At 39.9% G+C, this 18,995-nt stretch overlaps 1 protein-coding gene across 8 annotated transcripts in view; it reads right to left on the bottom strand.

Moving 5' to 3' along the window:
• MARK1 (microtubule affinity regulating kinase 1) overlaps positions 1 to 18,995 on the bottom strand; it is a 112,510-nt gene that overhangs the window by 22,454 nt on the left and 71,061 nt on the right. For all 8 annotated transcript variants that reach the window (XM_075925224.2, XM_075925225.2, XM_075925220.2 and 5 more), the window contains 6 exons: positions 18,774 to 18,844; positions 16,633 to 16,689; positions 5,711 to 5,947; positions 5,507 to 5,626; positions 1,204 to 1,303; positions 675 to 787 (listed from right to left, as the gene is read on the bottom strand). In XM_075925224.2, coding sequence (XP_075781339.1) covers positions 675 to 787; positions 1,204 to 1,303; positions 5,507 to 5,626; positions 5,711 to 5,947; positions 16,633 to 16,689; positions 18,774 to 18,844 — 698 coding nt within the window. The remainder of the gene's footprint in view (positions 1 to 674; positions 788 to 1,203; positions 1,304 to 5,506; positions 5,627 to 5,710; positions 5,948 to 16,632; positions 16,690 to 18,773; positions 18,845 to 18,995) is intronic.

Below are 18,995 nucleotides of genomic sequence, written 5' to 3'. Positions count from 1 at the left end.
GCCAAGGGTAGATTATGTTGATTTACAATTAGGCAGCACAGGATTCATCACTTTGCCCAGTGAATATTTCAAAAACAATTTTATTTGTAATGATCTTTTTAAACTAATGCCTATTCTTTCCAAAAGATTCTGAGGATCAGATCCAAAACCCACTGAAGTCTATAGAAAGACTCTTGGGAATGTAACAGGTTTTGGATCAGGACCTCAATGAGTCCCGTCACTTTGAATAGTGGATTTCTCAGCTCTCTCTCCAATTCCTTAATTTTAATAGATACAATAGAAAACAGTGAATAGAGATACATTTCCAAATACAGTACTTTGCTATTTTCCATATACACCACCAGTGCTAATGGAACTCAGTCCCAATCATTAGTGCCACAGCCGTTACGGTCTCGGACCTCTCTTGAATATCATTAAATCATGCACAATGACTAAACGCCTTGTAATGTGGAAAAATGGGGACAACGACATTTTATTTATTAGTTAAAGCTCACTTAATCCAGGTCTGCAAAGCAAGGTTGGAACATAAACGAACTGTCATTCAACTCAAGCTAATGAATTTCAGACAGTCTTATGTAAGGTGATTATAAAATAAAGCACCATACAAATATAGCATGTTCAGTACAACTAGATTTAAAACTCAAATCGACAGATATAAGTTTGATAAAACTTACTTCAGGTGGTTTTCTGCCTAGAAGCAGGTACGTAGCCATGACTTCGTCATACTTTTGCTTTACTAAAGATTCATGGATCTCCTCTCTTGAAAAACCCATAGTGACCATTATGTCTATAAACAAACCAAACAAGATGTATTCTTAGCAGGACAAGAGTTCTAGAGATTCTTAACAATTTAAACACGCTGAAAATGGAAAACAAAGTTGGTGGATAACTGCTGATTCTACAGTTGAAATGAAGCTATATAACATTATTGCTCAGTAATGAAAAGACTAGAGCTCCACTGTTTTCAGTGTGATTACTTTCTTGAAAACATTAAATTTAATAAGCTAAACTATACTTAACCTGGAAATGCACAAAGTAACTCTAGAAAAAACACTACAACTAAGTTAAAGTTTCTTTAAATAAATAGCAAATACATTTTATTTTTTGCAATAAACTAATTCTCTTTATGGCACTTCCTATCAAATCATTTTATTTGTAATACAACATTTATCATCTATTTCCATACAATATGAAAAACCTTACCTATTCTTTTGGTGTCATTAAAATCTGGTTCTGGCTCAGTATATGGCTTTAATTCTTCCTCTTCATGGCCAACATTCATCCACCGATCCTTCATAATTTGCTAGGAAATTAAACAAATCTCCATGGCCCCAGGCTCCATGTCAGGCATCTGCGTTGAAATGTACAAGAGCCCCGGCAGGGACTCTTGTACATTTCAAAGGTGGAACTCTGCCGCTGCGCCCCTGTCCCCTTCCACAGAGCTGGAGGAAACCTGTTTTTAAGCCAGCTCCCCCCGTCCCCCTGTGCCCCTTGCTGCCTCTTTCTGATAGAGGCAGGGTTGGGGGGGAGAGAGCTATTAGCCGACTAGTGTGTCGACTATCCAATAAGTTTTTGCTTATCGGATAGTTGACTAGTTGATTAGTCACTTACAACCCTACGTGACTGACAGACCACAATATTGCTTGACCAACTAAACAACCAGGAACAGGACCTATATAAAAGTTATTTTTGTATCACAATAGTACTCAAAAGCTACCACTATCTGGAAGTTGAAAAGACAGACACAAGTTGTTCTTTGTATGTAGTTACCATAATAAACCACAGTGACTTTTTAGGGAAAAATCTGCAATTTATAACTTGAGATAGAGCTCAGCTAGCTAAAAAGGCTATTTCTATCTGTATACTTTTATACAAAGCTTTTCAAAGAAAAATGAAACCACTATGATCTGTCATCTCACAAGAATATTCTATTACTGTACATCTGTCCACACAGCTTACACAGTTTGACATGAACACATCTGAACAAGGCTCAAAGGCTGCAATACTCTGGTCAAAAGCAAAGATAGACCCTTAAGTGTGTGCAGCTGAAGCTGCATTAGTTTATCTCTGGAGATGTTGGACTGATGTTTCCAGTTTAGACTGAACATCATGTTTTCTAATGAGCTGTTTATTCTGATCTCCCCTCACTCTCTTCTTAACTGTCTTCGCTCCTTGTACCCTGACTACTCTTCTGTACTGTATTCTTCATTCTGCTATCTTTTCTCCCATGTCCTGACTTTCTGCACTCCCTTGTTCCAATTAATTCATCCTCTTTACTTTCTCCCTCGCCCCTTAAAATATTTAACAGGCATAAAAACCAAAAAAATACACCACCACCCTAAAACCATGGTTAGATTGTAACCCAGTCTCTGCCTCCCCTATCTGTCTGTGTGTCTCTCACTCTCTCTGCTTGGAAATTCCTAACATAACAATGGTTCCCTGAGTTTAGTTGAGACTTCTATTTGTTACTTCAGCACAAATAAAAACTTCTGGAATAAATTAGAACAACAATTTCCATGTATAATTTAAAAGTCTGTGTATAAATCCCACTATTTTCCTCAGTGACAATTGTCCTTTGCCAGACAGGGCAAGAAACATTAGCTCTGACCATTCATCTTTTCCTGGATTGACTCTCTTCAAAATATATTCCAACTTTTGTCTGAAGAAAGACCTTTACATTTAAGTATTTTCATGCCATGTAACCATCTTTATTATTACAGAGTCCCATCTATGCATTTCAGGAGATTTTTCCCTCCTGAACCTTGAACAATTATTTACAGGGAATCCCAAAGCTTCCCTAAATTTTCTCCTTAAAATACATACTCCTACTAAACAGCTAGAAACAATGCTTATCCTACAGCCACAACAGGTAGCAAAGCCTCTTTGGAGATTGACACAAATGCCAGACTGGCAAAAGAGAGACATGACAATTAAGCTACCCTCCCTCCACAGACTCCAAAAACACGATCTCCACATAACACTTTAGTTGAATCCCACTAAGAGAAAAGGGATCAATTTTCCTAGGATGTAACCCAGCATCTTGCTGTACAACATGGCTGTCAAATTAAAGAATCATATAGCAATTGTTCTACTGCTACTAGTACAAAGAACAAAATGTTAAAAATAGGTATTCAAAGATACGTCATTTCACTTATAAGCCAATTCACATTTTGCTGACAGTAAGATCATCAGCTGACTAGATGCTATGCAATGCAATTTTGCCTGAAGTCACAAGGAAGACTATCCAGCAACGTTCTGGTTTGGTTTGAGACTTTATTAATTTCAAAAAGATTAATTTTGTTATTCTTTATAACTGTAAATCTGCCCTGCAACAATTTTTCTACCTCTTTTAGAGAACTTGAAATTCTGACAATTTTAAAAAGTTTCCTAGTCATTTCTGGGACTGTCCATGCCCCTAAATATCCCTGTCAAAATATCTATAATTGTTAAACATTCACCTATTTTTAAAATACGTGTCTCTGTTAGTATGGGAAAGGCCTACCCAACCAAGGTTTATAAAATATACATGACACCAGCACAAGGACTCAGCCTGTTACTTAAGGTGCTTTTTCTTCAATTCCAAATTTGCTGCTGCTGTTACTAGTAAACAACTTCATGGATAGTTTGGAAAAAGAGCACACACTGGAGCTCTTACTACAACAGTGTGAAAGCGGTATGCTAGTGCATGGCTCAGAAACAGACTAAGCAAACACACACACACACACACACACACACACACACACACACACACGAAAAATAATCAGATCTTTTTCCGTTTCAGTAACCAAATGCATTAATTGTAAAAGTAAGTGGTGCAACACTTTCTGATAGAAATGTGAATTTAAGACTGATTTTGTGCCTTTAGCAACAACACTGAAGAGGCACTCAGGCAGATACACAGACAACTTCTTTCTAAGTCATGTTCCCTAAACTTTTCACCTCAAAAACTACTCTGTATCTCATTTATAAAATATATTTTTGTGATGGCTCTCGTCTTCAAATTAGAGGATGGACTCTTGCCCAATGTTTCATTTCAAGAGTGCCTCAGACTGTTTATTCACTCCCTTTTTGCAGATAATTGGCACTAACCCATTTTCTACCCTAGAAAAGCAGGCTCCTGCATGGCTGCCATCAACACCACTTTACAAGGGAAAAGGATGGGGTTCAAAGAACAGGAATAGATAGATGACTGTCACACTCAAATACTGAGGAGCCAAGTTATGTCTCCAGGTTTCCAAGAATCATTATTCTTAAGAACAGGACCTGAATCCTCTTCACCAGCTTAACCTTTTAAATTGAAAGCTGGATGAAGCCAATCAAACTGAAGTCAGTCTCATGGCTTCATACAGTGACTAAGCTCTTATCCGTGTATTCTCTAGGCAGGAATATAATGTAATTTATTGTGCTCAACTAAGCAGAATACACCATTAGCCCTCTTCCATCTAACTTTTGAACACAGCCATTAATTCTGAAGTGAAAAATACTTTGGGACAAATCACAAAGTAAGCCCAACTTGACAGAAAAAACTGCATACAAGTACTGCTTGCTATGAGTACCCTTCCTAATCATATGTGCCAGAAACTCAAATCACTACACTAGAAAAAAAACCCTGCTTAAATGGGATTAATTCTCTGGATCATCATCCTCTGCAATGAAAGCAAACACATGAAAATGAAATAAAGGTCACTGGTGACTAATTGTACTGCAAACATTTGATCATCTGTTGTACTTTTTAATTTGAATACTGACAAGCACTATCTAATAATAAAGCTTTATTTGCCACAGACCTCCAAAAGCAATACAAAAGGGCATTTAGATCTGTGGTCTGAATCTATACACAAATAAAATATTTGATGTAATATACATCATCTCTGGAGCCAATCAGTAAATATATGCTGCCATAGGAAACAGAATTTGAAATTATATTACTTGAATAAATTGTACATTTGAAGCACCTTCCAAAACTGTTAAGTAACTGTCTCCACCTTCCAGGCAGTAGGCTGGCTATTTAAAGTCATGGCAAGAACTCTCAGACATGGCTTCACACAGCTTTTTGTTTTTCCTCAAACAAAAAATGTTCCTCCAAACAGACATCTACAAACCCATTCTGCTTTCCACATTTTTTGAAACTAGCTGCATGTGTGATCATTTGCAACAATTCAAAAGGAAGCAGTTTGCACTTTGTAATCTTAAAGTGACAGTGTTTTGATCAGACAAAAGTTAATAAAGGAAAAAGACTCCATCGCCTACCCTCATATTCAAATTGCAATGCTTAATAACAATACTAAGATAAACCTAAAACAACAACAAATGGTCTGGTAGCACTTTATAGACTAACAAAACATGTTTTGTTAGTCTATAAAGTGCTACCAGACCATTTGTTGTTTTTAAGTTTATCCTGTACAGACTAACTTAGCTACCCCCTGAAGCTTCCTAACAATACTAGGAACTGCAGGCCCCACAGAAATTCTTGCTCTGAAGATAATTTCAGAAAGAAATTACTTACTTCCAAGCTCCCTCTTTTTACTGGATTCAGTACCAATAGTTTTTTCAGTAGATTTTCACAGTCTGTAGACATATAAAATGGAATACGGTACTTTCCCCGTAATACTCGCTCCCTCAGTTCCTAGGAAGAAAATGGAAAGAAAAACACACTCTTGATACTGAAAAGTTGGCAAATTCAAATTGAGATTTCAAATTTCAACTGTACCTTTAAATTCTGACCATCAAATGGTAACGAACCACTGACTAGTGTGTAAAGAATAACTCCAAGACTCCATACATCCACCTCTGGGCCATCATATTTCTTTCCTTGAAAAAGTTCAGGAGCAGCATAGGGTGGGCTTCCACAAAAAGTGTCTAGTTTGTTACCAATTGTAAATTCATTACTAAAACCAAAATCTGCAATTTTAATGTTCATGTCTGCATCAAGTAGAAGGTTTTCTGCCTAAGAGAAAAACATTGAAAGAAAAATGAACAATTTATACAACCAGAATAAAGATCAGCATATAAATGTTCATCACTTGTTGATAAGAAAAGCTACAGGTTCCAAAATATACAGTTTGATTGTTTGAATTTAGAGAAAAAAGGAAGCAAACCCGGTAAATGCACTACTGAGAATACTGCTCTTTAAAATATTTGGAGTCCAATTCTGAGGTGCAAATACAGGCAGTCCCCGAGTTACGTGGATCCGACTTATGTCGGATCCGTACTTACAAACGGGGCTTTTCTCGCCCCGGAGGACGCGGGCGGCGGGACCACCCAGACGTGCCGCGGTCCCGCCGCCCGCGTCCTCCGGGGCGAGAAAAGCTGCTCTGCATCTCGCTGGTCTGCTGGGGAGGGCCCAGCAGACCAGGGAGACGCTGAGCAAAGCCGCAGAGGACGTGGGCGGCGGGACCGCCCAGACGCGCGTGGTCCCGCCGCCCGGGTCCTCCACAGCTTTGCTCCGCATCTCCCTGGTCTGCTGCCCCCTCCCCCCCCCCAGCAGACCAGGGAGACGCGGACCGCCCAGACGCGCCACGGTCCCGCCGCCCGGGTCCTCCGCATCTCCCTGGTCTGCAGACCAGGGAGACACGGAGCAAAGCTGCAGAGGACCCGGGCGGGACCATGGCACGTCTGGGCGGTCCCGCCGCCCGGGTCCTCCGCAGCTTTGCTCCACGTCTCCCTGGTCTGCTGGGGTCCCCCCCCCAGCAGACAATGGAGACGCGGAGCAAAGCCGCGGAAGACCCGGGCGACGGTGGCACCGCGGCGCGTCTCAGTCCCGCCGCCTGCGTCTCCATGGTCTGCTGGGGGGGGGGGGGGGGGAGGGGGCGCAGCTAGTGCCAGGCTTTTCTCGCAGATGCCTGTGGTAGAGCAGCTGGGGCGCTGCCGGTTGGTCCCGCAGCGCCACTCCTCAGCGCTACTGGACCAACCCGGCAGCACCCCAGCTGCTCTGCCCCAGGCGTCCTGATTCAGCCGCAGCTGGTCAGTTTCAGCAGCGGCTGCATCAGGACACCTGGGGCAGAGCAGCTGGGGTGCTGCTGGGTTGGTCCAGTAGTGCCTAGGAGCAGCGCTACTGGACCAACCCAGCAGCACCCCAGCTGCTCTGCCCCAGGCGTCCCTGAGTCAGCCGCTGCTGAAACTGACCAGCGGCTGACTACAGGAAGCCCGAGGCAGAGTTGCTCTGCCCCGGGCTTCCTACAATCAGCCGCTGATCACTTTCAGCAGCAGCTGACTTGGGGACACCTAGGGTAGAGCTGCTGGGGTGCTGCCGGGTTGGTCCCTGCAGCGCCGAGGTGCGGCTCTGCGGGGACTTACCCGGCAGCGCCCCAGCTGCTCTGCCCCAGGCATCCAGATTCAGCTGCTGTTGAAACTGATCAGCGGCTGATTCCAGGAAGCCCAGGGCAGAGAAACTCTGCCTCGGGCTTCCTGTAGTCAGCCGCTGGTCAGTTTCAGCAGCGGCTGAATCTGGACGCCAGTTCCGACTTAAGTACAAATTCAACTTAAGTACAAACCTACAGTCCCTATCTTGTACGTATCCCGGGGACTGCCTGTAAAGTTAAATTCAAAGGATTCATTGTTCTGACAATAATTGACAGCTTATAAAGCTAGACAGCAGTTTAAATTAGTTGATTGTGGATTCAAAAACAATCTAGGGCTTCTAATTTGGACGCTTTGGCCTAAAAGACTTAACTGGTTTAGGGATGTTAAATATCAGTTAATTGAATAGTCAGGAGCTGGACTGCAAGGGAAGCCAGTTTAAAAACCCAGCTCTCCTTGCAGACTGGCTGCCTGTCACCCTGCGCTGCTGACTCTGATACAGAGGCAGCAGCGAGGGAGAGCAGTAACCCCTGTCCAAGGGGAAGGGGACCTGAGCTCCAAGACTTGGCACTAGCCACAACCAAGCTGGGCTGCCTGCCCGCCTGGTTCCTAATACACTTTAGATGCAGAGCCGCAGCAGGGGTAGGTCCCAGACCCAGTGCAAGCCAGAACGGAGCTGGGCTGCTGGCCAGCCTGCTAAAAAATGTACTGACTGGGGAGAGGGTGTGAATGCATGTAATCTATAGCATTAACCTATAAGCTTTTGCTTATCAGTTAATTGGTTAATTGACTACACTATTACATCCCTAAATTAGTTTGTTTCCAAAGGAAATAAATTGAGTCCTATGAATGTTGCCATGTGTATAGGTAGCTGTGCGAAGAAAAGGGGTTTATTCTAACTGGTTACAAAAGCATGTTCATGTGCAATTATATAGATTTTACACTAAATCTGGTACATTTTGCTAACTAGGATGATACACTACAGCTATATGCATTTATTTAAGCAGTTATGTAGTTTAACATATTTATTCTTAATTCTTTACATATTTTTGTTAGAAAACAGTGAATTTATACACCGGAAAGAAGATCAACATATAAGTTTGCATCACTTGTTATTAATTACTAGATGATTCATTTTTGTTAGTGATTTATGTCAAGATGCATTTGAATGCAAACTGGAATTTATTTAACTGCATGAAAACACTAAAAAAAGGTATCAGTTAAACAGAACTACCTTCAATGTTCCATATACTTACGAAAAATTGGTACTCTAAACAAGTTTTGTATGCAAAATTAACTGGTTAATTAGACAAAGGAAGTATCTTTAGTTAGTACATGGAGCGGACTGTTTCTGGTCACTGTGTCTTGAAAGATTTTGTTTTCCCCAAGATCTCATCCTCACACCTCATTTTTATTTAGAAACTGGAAGGAAAAAAACCCCAAGTGCTCCTTGTTTTTCCAACTCTCAGTCAGGCTATTCTTTAAATTATATTAGTTGAAAAAACGAAATAAAGAAAACATTCTTTGCACCTGAAAAAAAGGTTACTGCTGTCAAAAGTTGATTAGGCATTCCAACAAATTGTTGCGGGAGCCTAAATAGTGACTTCCACCAGTTCAGTGTTTTGACTTTCTTTTAAAACTTCAGCAACATATATGAAGTGCTTAATTATTTAAATTTAGTTAAAGTAAGTTTAGGCCTTAATAAAGATTCCCATTTTAATTTTTAAAACAGATAATTTAAATTAAATTTATTTTAAATAAAAATATCCATGTGAAATTTTAAAAACTTGGTTTTTTCTGTCCCTTATTTAGGACTTTAAAACACAACTGTCTGCTTGGACAATAAATACTTCATGGACAATAGATACTCTACTTTATTTCACTATGTTTTCCCTAAGCTTCCCCTCCTCCATTATTACTCAGCATGCTTTAATTTAATAGCAGCAGCCAGGAAAATCGCAGAAACACTTACAATTTCATTATTCAGGAGCAGTGAACTCACAAGTGATATACACAAGTCAATTCAACCAAGTGTTATAGAAAATCTTTATAACACAGCACTCCTTCATCTTTTGGATATGCCATGTGTTAAGGAGAAAACTTTTAAGCACCTGTAAAAGGTTCCTAAGCAGTTTTATTTTGACTTTCACTCATAACCCTTTCACTGGAAAACCAGGAGCCACAGTTACAATGAGTACAACTGGGTAAGTCTCAGAGGCAGAGAAATTCAAAATTGATACCAAGACACCTCTACAAATAACCCAAAGCAGAATAGTGATAGAAATGTAGCCGTGTTAGTCTGGCGTAGCTGAAACAAAATACAGGACTATGTAGCACTTTAAAGACTAACAAGATGGTTTATTAGGTGATGAGCTTTCATGGGTCAGACCCACTTGCTCAGATTTGAGGAAGTGGGTCTGGCCCACGAAAGCTCATCATCTAATAAATCATCTTGTTAGTCTTTAAAATGCTACATAGTCCTGTATTTTGTTCCAAAGCAGAAAACCTCCAATATCTCGTGACTTTATGGAACCTGAAGTAAGTGCTATGTCCCACAGGAAAGCCAAGAATCTCCCATTTCCAAAGGGTATAAGATTCTCAAGTCTAGCCCTGGAGCAGCTCAAGAACTTTAAGGGGATCACATTTTAACGTCTACAGCAGTTGTTCCTATCCCAGCTCTGAATCCTACCAGATCAGGTCACATACAGGTGCAATTCTGAAAGAAGCATCACAGTTGAGTGGAGGAAGAAATACTTCTCTGGAAGGCTGAATAAAAACCTGGCAATTTAAATCAACTCAGGGATTTGGAAGGTTAGAATAAGGCCTGGGCTCATTAGAGCACATAGGTTAGGCACATTCATGATATGTCTGATAAATATATTTAGCACATCTCTAGTTTCTCACAAAGCAATCCTACATGCATGTTTATGGAATATACGTATAGTAGATGCAGATAAACTATTTTGTAACAGTTCAAGTCTATGGTGCAGTGAGCTGCAAAAATGCTAACAAATTTTTAGTGAAATGCAATGTCTTAGGCACAATGCAGGGTCACTCTTCAGTTAACGGAAACAGCACTAATTTCTGACAGTTGTATAGTTCCCAGTAATCTAATCCATTCTGGAAATGTGATTTGCGTAATTACTGTATAATTATTTCTTAATATCTGCACAATGTGAAAATTCCTCCAATAGCCATAAGCAGACAGGAAAACTTGCATAATTGCTGAATAGTACATCTTCAATAATTGTACTGTGATTATGCAAGATGCTCTGATTGGATAGAATCCTTTTACTAGCTGTACTCCCAATTGAGTTTGTATGTCAACAATAACACAATAAGCTTTTCTCCCGTTCCAGATGAAAAAAAAAAAGACATATAAAACAAGAAAATATGGCTAAAATACTGCTAAAAGGTAAACCGATTATTGTTTTGTCATCATGTTAATCCCATCCCTTTGACTCTGTTCTCAATTACCTCATTATCACTTGCATTGAAACCCATGCATTTTTTTTAAAGTCAAAATGAAACTAGATTTGGCTTCTTCATTATCCTTCCAATTAGAGCCCAGCAAGGCTCTAGGCCATGGGAGGGCAATAATTTTTGAAGGGAGGCCACTTCAAATTCCGGAAGCGGTTGTGGACTGACCCGGAAGGGGTGGGGCTTCAGGTGGAAGGAGTAGGGCCTTGAGCAGAAGGGACAGGGTTGAGAGCTACCCTACCCGGAGATTTACTTGGCCTGTGGTCCCTGCCTCCTGACTGGCCAATGGAAGGGACCTGGAGCAGAAGGAAGGGTGCTGGAGGCTAGCCTCCTCCCGGAGTTGTCTGGGGTGGAGGCTTAGAATTCACGTAACAGGGCTCACAGCTCCTGGCCCCACTGCTAACCTTTTGCCTGGCAGCCTCAAGACCTTTGAATAGAAGCAGTTAAAAGGGCTCGCGCATCTGCAGCCTCCAGGTAATGCCAGGAACTGCCACGCAGGCAGGATCAAAGACTGAGGAGGGCTGGATCTGGCCCACTGAGAGGTTTTTGACCACTCCTGTTCTAGGCACACAATCAGTGTCTATTTGCCTTTACACGTTAGTCACACTGAAGAATCCCTCACTCTCTTTTCCAATTCTGTTTGAAAATCATTTAAAAAGGGAACCCTTGCAAATCTGTAGGAAGTAATTAGGTGGATTGAAGAAAAGGGGAAGTGAGGGAGAAAAATCAACAAGAAGAGAAGAAATTCTTGGTTATGTTTTAATTTTTCAAAAGTTATCTTTGAACAGTTTGATAGACCACTTCTGTAGCCTTATACCTGGACAATTTAAATAATATCATTATAATTTGAGGATGCTTTCTGTTAACTGTAACCAACATATCCTTCACTATAAAAATATCCCTCGATAACCTCTCGAGGTCCCTTCCAGTCCTAGTATTCTATGATAAAAAGATAAGCCTTTGGTCTCTGAGTTTGTTCACCTCAGGATACGATATTTTAGAAAGGGAATATCTTCAAGTTATAACAAACTCCTCTCTCTCTGCTGGTTAATTCTTTACTGCTGATTCTTTTTAGGGGTTTTTGTTTGTTTTTGCACAAGCAAGAGACACACTTGAAACCAATAACAAATACACTGTGGCCTTGTACTGTAGCATACTGCTATCCTGGCTTTTCATGTTAACTAGGGACAACAGTAAAATATATTTTTGCAAACGTGTAACTGGTGAATTTTTCAGTAGTTACATGTTTACATGCAGGGGGCGGTGCTCTCAAGGAGCTAGTTTTTAAGGGAGGGGAATGCATGTAGTCATTAAGATTAACCAATGAGCCCATGCTTATCAGTTAATTGTGTAAATGATTACATGTAAACAACCCTAATGTTAACACATGTTGAGATGATATGCCATAGATTTATTACCTAGCTCGAAGCTTCTCTTTTTTAACACCCTTTAGCAGCTCTTGATAAATATAGGAATAACTGGAGAGTAGGGAACATCACGGGATGTGTTTTTTTTCTCGGGCCTGTAAAGTTTTATTTTCCATATCACGGAAGTACAGTACAATTTACAATAGGAGTCAAGTTTCAGAAACACTCACATTCAAACAACAGATTAATGATAAACTGTACTCCAATATTACCCCCAAGAGAAGGAAGAGAAAAATCATCCTTTAACACAGATCTGAATTGTGTGGCTGATTTTCTCAGACTTAGGGACCTACCAAATTCATATCCATGAAAAATACACCAAAGATCATGAAATCTGTCTATTAGAGGGGGGTTGTGGTACTGCCACAGTCTTATCTGCACTGCCTTCAGTGCTCAGTAGTCATCTAGCAGCCATTTCTCTGGCTGCCCAGCTCTAAGGCCAGCAGCAGTGCAGAAATAAGGGTGCCACTACTGTACCTTGCCACTCTTACTTGTGCACCGCTGCTGGCAGCAGTGCTGATGTCAGAGCTGTGTGCCTAGCCAGCAGCTCTTGCGCTCTGTCTGCCCAGCTCTGAACTGCCACAAAATAGCCTTGTGACCTCTCCCATTTTGAGAAATACTTACTTTAAAGTGTTTATATTTTAAAATACATTTTCATGCTTTGTGATACCACCATGAAACTTAAGATTTAAAGATCTGAAACCACAAAATGCAAGATTTTTAAAAAGCTATGACCATGAAAATTTCCAAAACAATCCATGAATTTAGTAAACTCTACTCATACAGTAGCTGTATGCATTCCAAGGGACATGTTTTGTAATAAATGGTTATTATAGAATAGTCTGTTTTTCATTTCTCAGATTTAATGTTTCACAAGAATCAGGTACTCCTAATAAATAGCTAATATGTTGGTATTTGCTTTACTTTGTTTAATTCTGCTATGCATAGCAATAACATACTTTATGTAGCAGTTAGAGGCAGAGAAAATATGTCCAGAAATACTTCAGGAAACTACAATAAAACAATACACTTGTTGATAAACTGTAGTTTTTGGCTTAGTAGAAGGACAGCATATATCAATCACAACAAAAACAGGTGTAAGAGTAGCAGAAGACAAGGAGTGACATTAGAGAGAGATCAGATGCTTAGAGACCCTTTAAGATCTCTCTCTCAAGCAGAAGTTTTGATATTTCTTGTTTAGCAATTGACATTACAAACAGAACTGTAGACTGTCAATCCCAATTGACAAATATTTCTTCAATGTTAATTCCTTCACAGATGATTTGCGATTTCTTGCAGGTTTTCTCCTAAGACAACTGGTGAGCACTTTCTGTAGGCATGGGAGGTGGAGAGCCATTAAAGGAGGGCTGGGAACCTTTTTTGGGTCAGGAGCCACTAAGCACCAGAAAAATCAGTTGGGGGCTGCACACAAGTGAGAAACAGCAAAGCAAAAAAAAAAAACCAAATTCTCACCGACATGGTCCCCGACTGAGAAGAAGAAAGACACTCCCACCATTTCCCTAGCACACCAGAGGCTAGGGGGACCTAAGCTCCAGCCTCATGGGGGATAGGGACAGTGGGGAGCTCTGAGCCTCAGGGGCCATATCCAGGCAAGCGGGGGCTGCACACAAGTGAGAAACAACAAAGCAAACAAAAAACCAAATCCTCACTGATGTGGCCCCGACTGAGAAGGAGGCCTTAGGTTGCCACCCCTGCATTCAAGTTACATTGCACATATAAGTTCCCAAAGATCTTAGATTTGCATGAGAATATTTTCAAGGATGAAGACCCCATTGGTCTTTGTATTCAACTCATATCCTTCAAAAGGCACATCTTCTCTGGTAACCTGTACCTCCCTAGGAATGCCAGACACTTATAGCTGAGATAATGGTCTTGTGTCAGTTGAAGTTGTCATAAACCTACCTGCCATACCTGTAACACCAAGCTCTGCTTGGAGGCAAGTGTGTGCTACATGCTGTCCTTTACTAAACAGTTATTTAAATTCCTCTCTGCAATCATGCAGAATCTTGCCAGGGAATGTTCTCATAAATCAAAATGTCATTTGCCAACAGCAACTGATAGCTGGTGAGTCTCATCTGCAAGCATTCAGGAGAAAAGTTTTTGTATCTGCAAAGATTAATTTTCCGGGCACCCTGTTACAGGGGATAACTTTTCAAAGGACCATAGTGTCATCCACTTTCAGCAGACTGCAGCTACCACAAGGACCCCAGCATAGAATATGAGTAAAGCATCTTAAATCCAGAAGGCAGGATCTGGTACCAATGCTCTGCACATTTTCATGTAAAAACTCCCAAGGCTGGTGTTTGCCAGAGCAGTTTTGCAGGATCCAAAAGGCCTTCTTCAAGACAACTTAGCATACTGGTGTGCAGGATGTCCAAGAGCTTGTGATAACTATTCCTGGATCACCTCTCCCAGTACCTGCAGCATGTTTGTCTCTGTTCTGAGCAGTTCTTGGAAGAACTTGTAGCCATCAAGTTTGAGGATGATTATGACAGAAGCACGAGAAGTACCAGGGGAGGGTACATTAAGATCCTCAGACCAAAGCTCCACATCATGGTCATGATCCAGATGCTCATCATTAAATGAAGGTTATGGAACAGTTTTGGGTGCTACTTTCTGTGACAGCAGGAATGACAGCTTTAGATCTAACTGTGATGCAAATGCTGCTCCACTTGTAGACTGAAAAGCCCACGTCCTGTACACTGTAGTACCAAAGGTGCTAGTAAGCACAAGGAGCAGGGGGCCCATGATGGAGAACACCAGGATTAGGATCCCTAGGTCTTCTGGAGATAAAGTAATAGCAGAAAACCTTGGATTTATTTTCAAAGGTGTAAATCATTGACCATGACCCTAAGTCAGGGGTTTTCAAACTTTGGATCGCAGCTTGTAAGAGTAAGCAGCTTATTGGCCATAAGATGTTTTGTTTTCCTGAGCAGCTACAGACACTACTGCTCACAGCTCTCAGAGGCTGTGGTATACCGTTCTCAGCCAATGGGCTGGGCCACTGCTTCCTGCAGCTTCCATTGGCAGGGAGAACTAGATGTCTCCCTTTAACATCACAATGCTTCTTTGCCATTAGAGGTATTACCAGCTGAGAAGTGAGACTGTCCACATCAAAGGAACAGGCTGAGGAAGAAGAGACAGCACAGGAGCACTTTCTGATGACAACTGATCAGGATTTTCTGCACCAGAGACCCTGAGGTCTTAAGAGGGAAAATGGATTTTTCCATCAAGAACGTGCATCACTAACTTTCTGCATCCTCCATGGAGAATGATTTACAAATGTCAACAACATGCCCTCCCCAAACACAAAACACATTTGGTGTGACCAAAGTTAAGGGGCATTACTGCCTCATTAGAAGGGCAATTCTGGCTCCATCACATCAAGCAAGATACTGTGCTAGGTAGATCCTGAGAGACAGAAGTTCCCTACAAAAAGTACAGAAAATAAACAAGGAGAATAAGAGGAAACAATAGCCAAATCGCTAAGCTAACTCTCTTCGCTGACAATAACTATTTACAAAGAGCAATAAAGCCCGCACAGTGAACGAAAGCTTTCAGACACTGCCGGCTTCCATGCACCACAAATATTTGTAGAGCGGAGAAAAACAGGATTAAAATTGGTAAGAAATGTGGGGTTTTAACCATGTGATTAGTTTAACCATTTTACTATAAATTTTCTTAACCTTGAAACCACGATAATTGAAGTATTCATGAGTATAATAACTATGCATAAAAATGAGCTTTTTCAGCTTCAATTTACAGATATTTTTATATCATTAGTAAGGTTACGATGCTGTCATGATTATTTTTTGGTAAAAGTCAGGAAGAGGCTACAGGCAAAACACAAAAATTTGCAGAAGCCTGCAAACTATCCCTGACTTATTAAAAATACCTAGGGATGGGGAGGGGATGACAAACAGAGTGCTGCTGGGATTTGCAGCTTCTCTAGTTACACCACTGCTCCTGCAGCAACGGCTGACCCAGCTCTAGCCAGCTGCAGCATCGGTGACCCAGGAAATAGCTGGAGTAGCCTTGGGAAGTCATAGAGGTCCCAAACAAATTCTCCATGACAGAATCATATCCTTACTTGTAAGGTTTTAAATTTTTGGTCCTGAGGTAAAGGTCAACATTAGCTCTAGAGAGCCTTTTTTTCCATCCTATCTGTCTCACAGGCTTCCTTGTCATGGTGGGCAAGCCATTTAATTTCTATACATCTTGATTCCCCAAATATGAAATGAAGACAACAGTATTATCCCTTTCTGAGGTGTGTTGTAAAGTTAATTTCATTTGTGTCTTTGAAGCACTCATGCTGCAGCATCGGCAGCTACATGGAAAGAGTTAGGTGAACCTGCTCTAATACCATCAAGTAGTTAAGTAAAAATTTAAAAAAGCAGCAACCTACCTTGAGATCACGATGAACAATACACTTTTGATGACAGTATTGCACAGCAGATACAATCTGAAACACCAACATTTTCAATAAGAATTTGAATCCCTATTATAATTAAGGTTGCTTTTTTAACATCTTATACTTAATTTTGCCTGCTTACATAAGTTAGTGGAGAATTTAGTATTTTAACATATAGGGAGTGTAAGAATCCCTACAATAACTGAAATTCTCTTCAGTGTTTGTGCCAGAGATCAGGGGTTTTTTTTTGTTTGTTGGTTTTTGACTAGCAATGCTTATTGGCCTGAGCCTGTGCTCCAGCGCCCTCATGCAGCTCATTATAAAAAATATAAGAGTGTCTTCCACCCACTCGGATGTTTTTTTGGAACTCCTACCTTTGACAAAGAATTAGGAGAGACAGAGCTTTTAATACTCAGGAATACCCACTGCTCTTTTTAGCAGAGAAGTATGTCTACTCACAAAGAGAAAGATCCTGGGAGCCCAAATATGAAGCTGGCCTCAATCATTGAGAGGAAAACAACATTTTCAGCGTTGTCTCTCTGAACTTTTGTATCCACTTTGAAACAAACAGCAAATTGAGCATTTGCAAGGTATATGCCCTTCCCCTTAGCAAAAGGAACATTTGCTAGTAGGATGCCAATATCATATAAAGGGCAGTATTTGAAACAGAGATTTTGTCTTAGCAATGAAGACTGAGAATCCAGTACTAGGCAACTAAAAAATTAAGAACAAAGTTATCCAAATGAAATCTCTAAGAATAATGAATAAATTATACGTATTTGCTAGCTAATTCTATGCAAATCATACACAACCCATAAACTCATAGAAGAAATGGACAGTGATAGTCATTTCATCTCATCTTAGGCCACAGCGAGGAGTTACTGAGGTGTTTGGCCCACAGTGGCCATTTTATACACACAGCCAAGAGGTTGCATCAAGGGCTCTGGACAGTAAGCACAAACCAACAATACTGCTAGTTTAAAATGTTCCAAATCTTTAGTGCTGAATGCACACAAACACTCTAAATGGAATACCTTTCAACAATTACTCAAAGAATATACATTTATAAACTTGTCCATTATGTTTTCATTTTAGTGAATGATATGCCATAACTTTTTTATTCTATTCTATTCACGTACTACATTATACATGACTAATTTGTTGATGTTAATCTTTTAACCCAAAAGACACACACAAAATGTAAAAGGTACTTTTATGTTATTTATTCTAGGTTAAGCATCCAAAACTTCAGGACAAAAGATTTTGTACAGAAAAATCTGTATATACTTATTCAAACAGCATTTGCTAATACTGTATAATATATATTTTTAAAATTTTAAGAAATATAGAAATTCTCTTTTTGCCTCTCCTCATATACTCTCAATGACTGAATGGGCTTTGCTCAGTTTCCCAAAAATCTCTCTTCTAGGAAGACAAAAGGATATACTTTTAGCTCAACTGGAGAATTTTAGAGGAAACTGTGAACATGTAATAAAAATAAGTCTAAAACATAACTAAGTTTAATTTTCTCTATTACAGAAGCTATAATGAAATGAAAAATTTATATGAGGAGACTTCAGCTAATAAGTTAATTTGTTAGTTCTTTTATATGGTTATTTTGCATCTTAATTCTGAAAAAAACGAAACAGCAAGTTTTATAATTTTGTTTATTTAGATATAAGCTGATAAGTGCACAAGTATAACCCTCCACTAATCCTCTCAGCAGTAATCATGCGTGAAGCATTCAGAAATGAAGTAAAGGTGTTATAATACTTTAAAGTGAACCCCTAATAAAATACACAATATATTATAAATGAGTAAACTAAATGCTTATATAGTCATATAAGAACCTCTTTGAAGAAAAGTTATTGCAGGATACTCAAAGAGTTAATAAAATCTGAAGTGAGTCATAGTGGAAGAAATTTGGTTTCTCATGAATATCTATTAACAAGAACTTAAACATTCTGTTACTATTTTTAAAGTATGCTCAGGAACGAAGTATTTTTTTCCCCTCGAGGGATTTTTCCATTCTAGCTTTAATACATATCATTATAACTATGAACTTTTACTTTAAAAATGTGCTAATATTTGAGCTGAAGTTCACTTAAGATACTATAAAACAGAAAATTTCATACCTGCCTAAATTTTGCACGTGCCTCTTTTTCTTTCATTCTTCCATGTGCAACTAAGTAGTCAAACACCTCTCCTGAACCAGAAAAAAAACAAAGCAGAAGTTATATTGCTCAGATATTATTTACACCAGATCATCAAGAAGAAACAAACACATACTATGAATTTGGGCCATATCCTCAGCTAATATTAACAGTTGTAGCTCCATCAGCTTCAAGAGAGGATCT

Source organism: Pelodiscus sinensis, chromosome 3 (assembly GCF_052426305.1).
Source record: "Pelodiscus sinensis isolate ZL-2025 chromosome 3, ASM5242630v1, whole genome shotgun sequence".
Lineage (NCBI taxonomy): Eukaryota > Metazoa > Chordata > Testudines > Trionychidae > Pelodiscus > Pelodiscus sinensis.
This window is presented reverse-complemented; position numbering and strand designations above follow the sequence as displayed.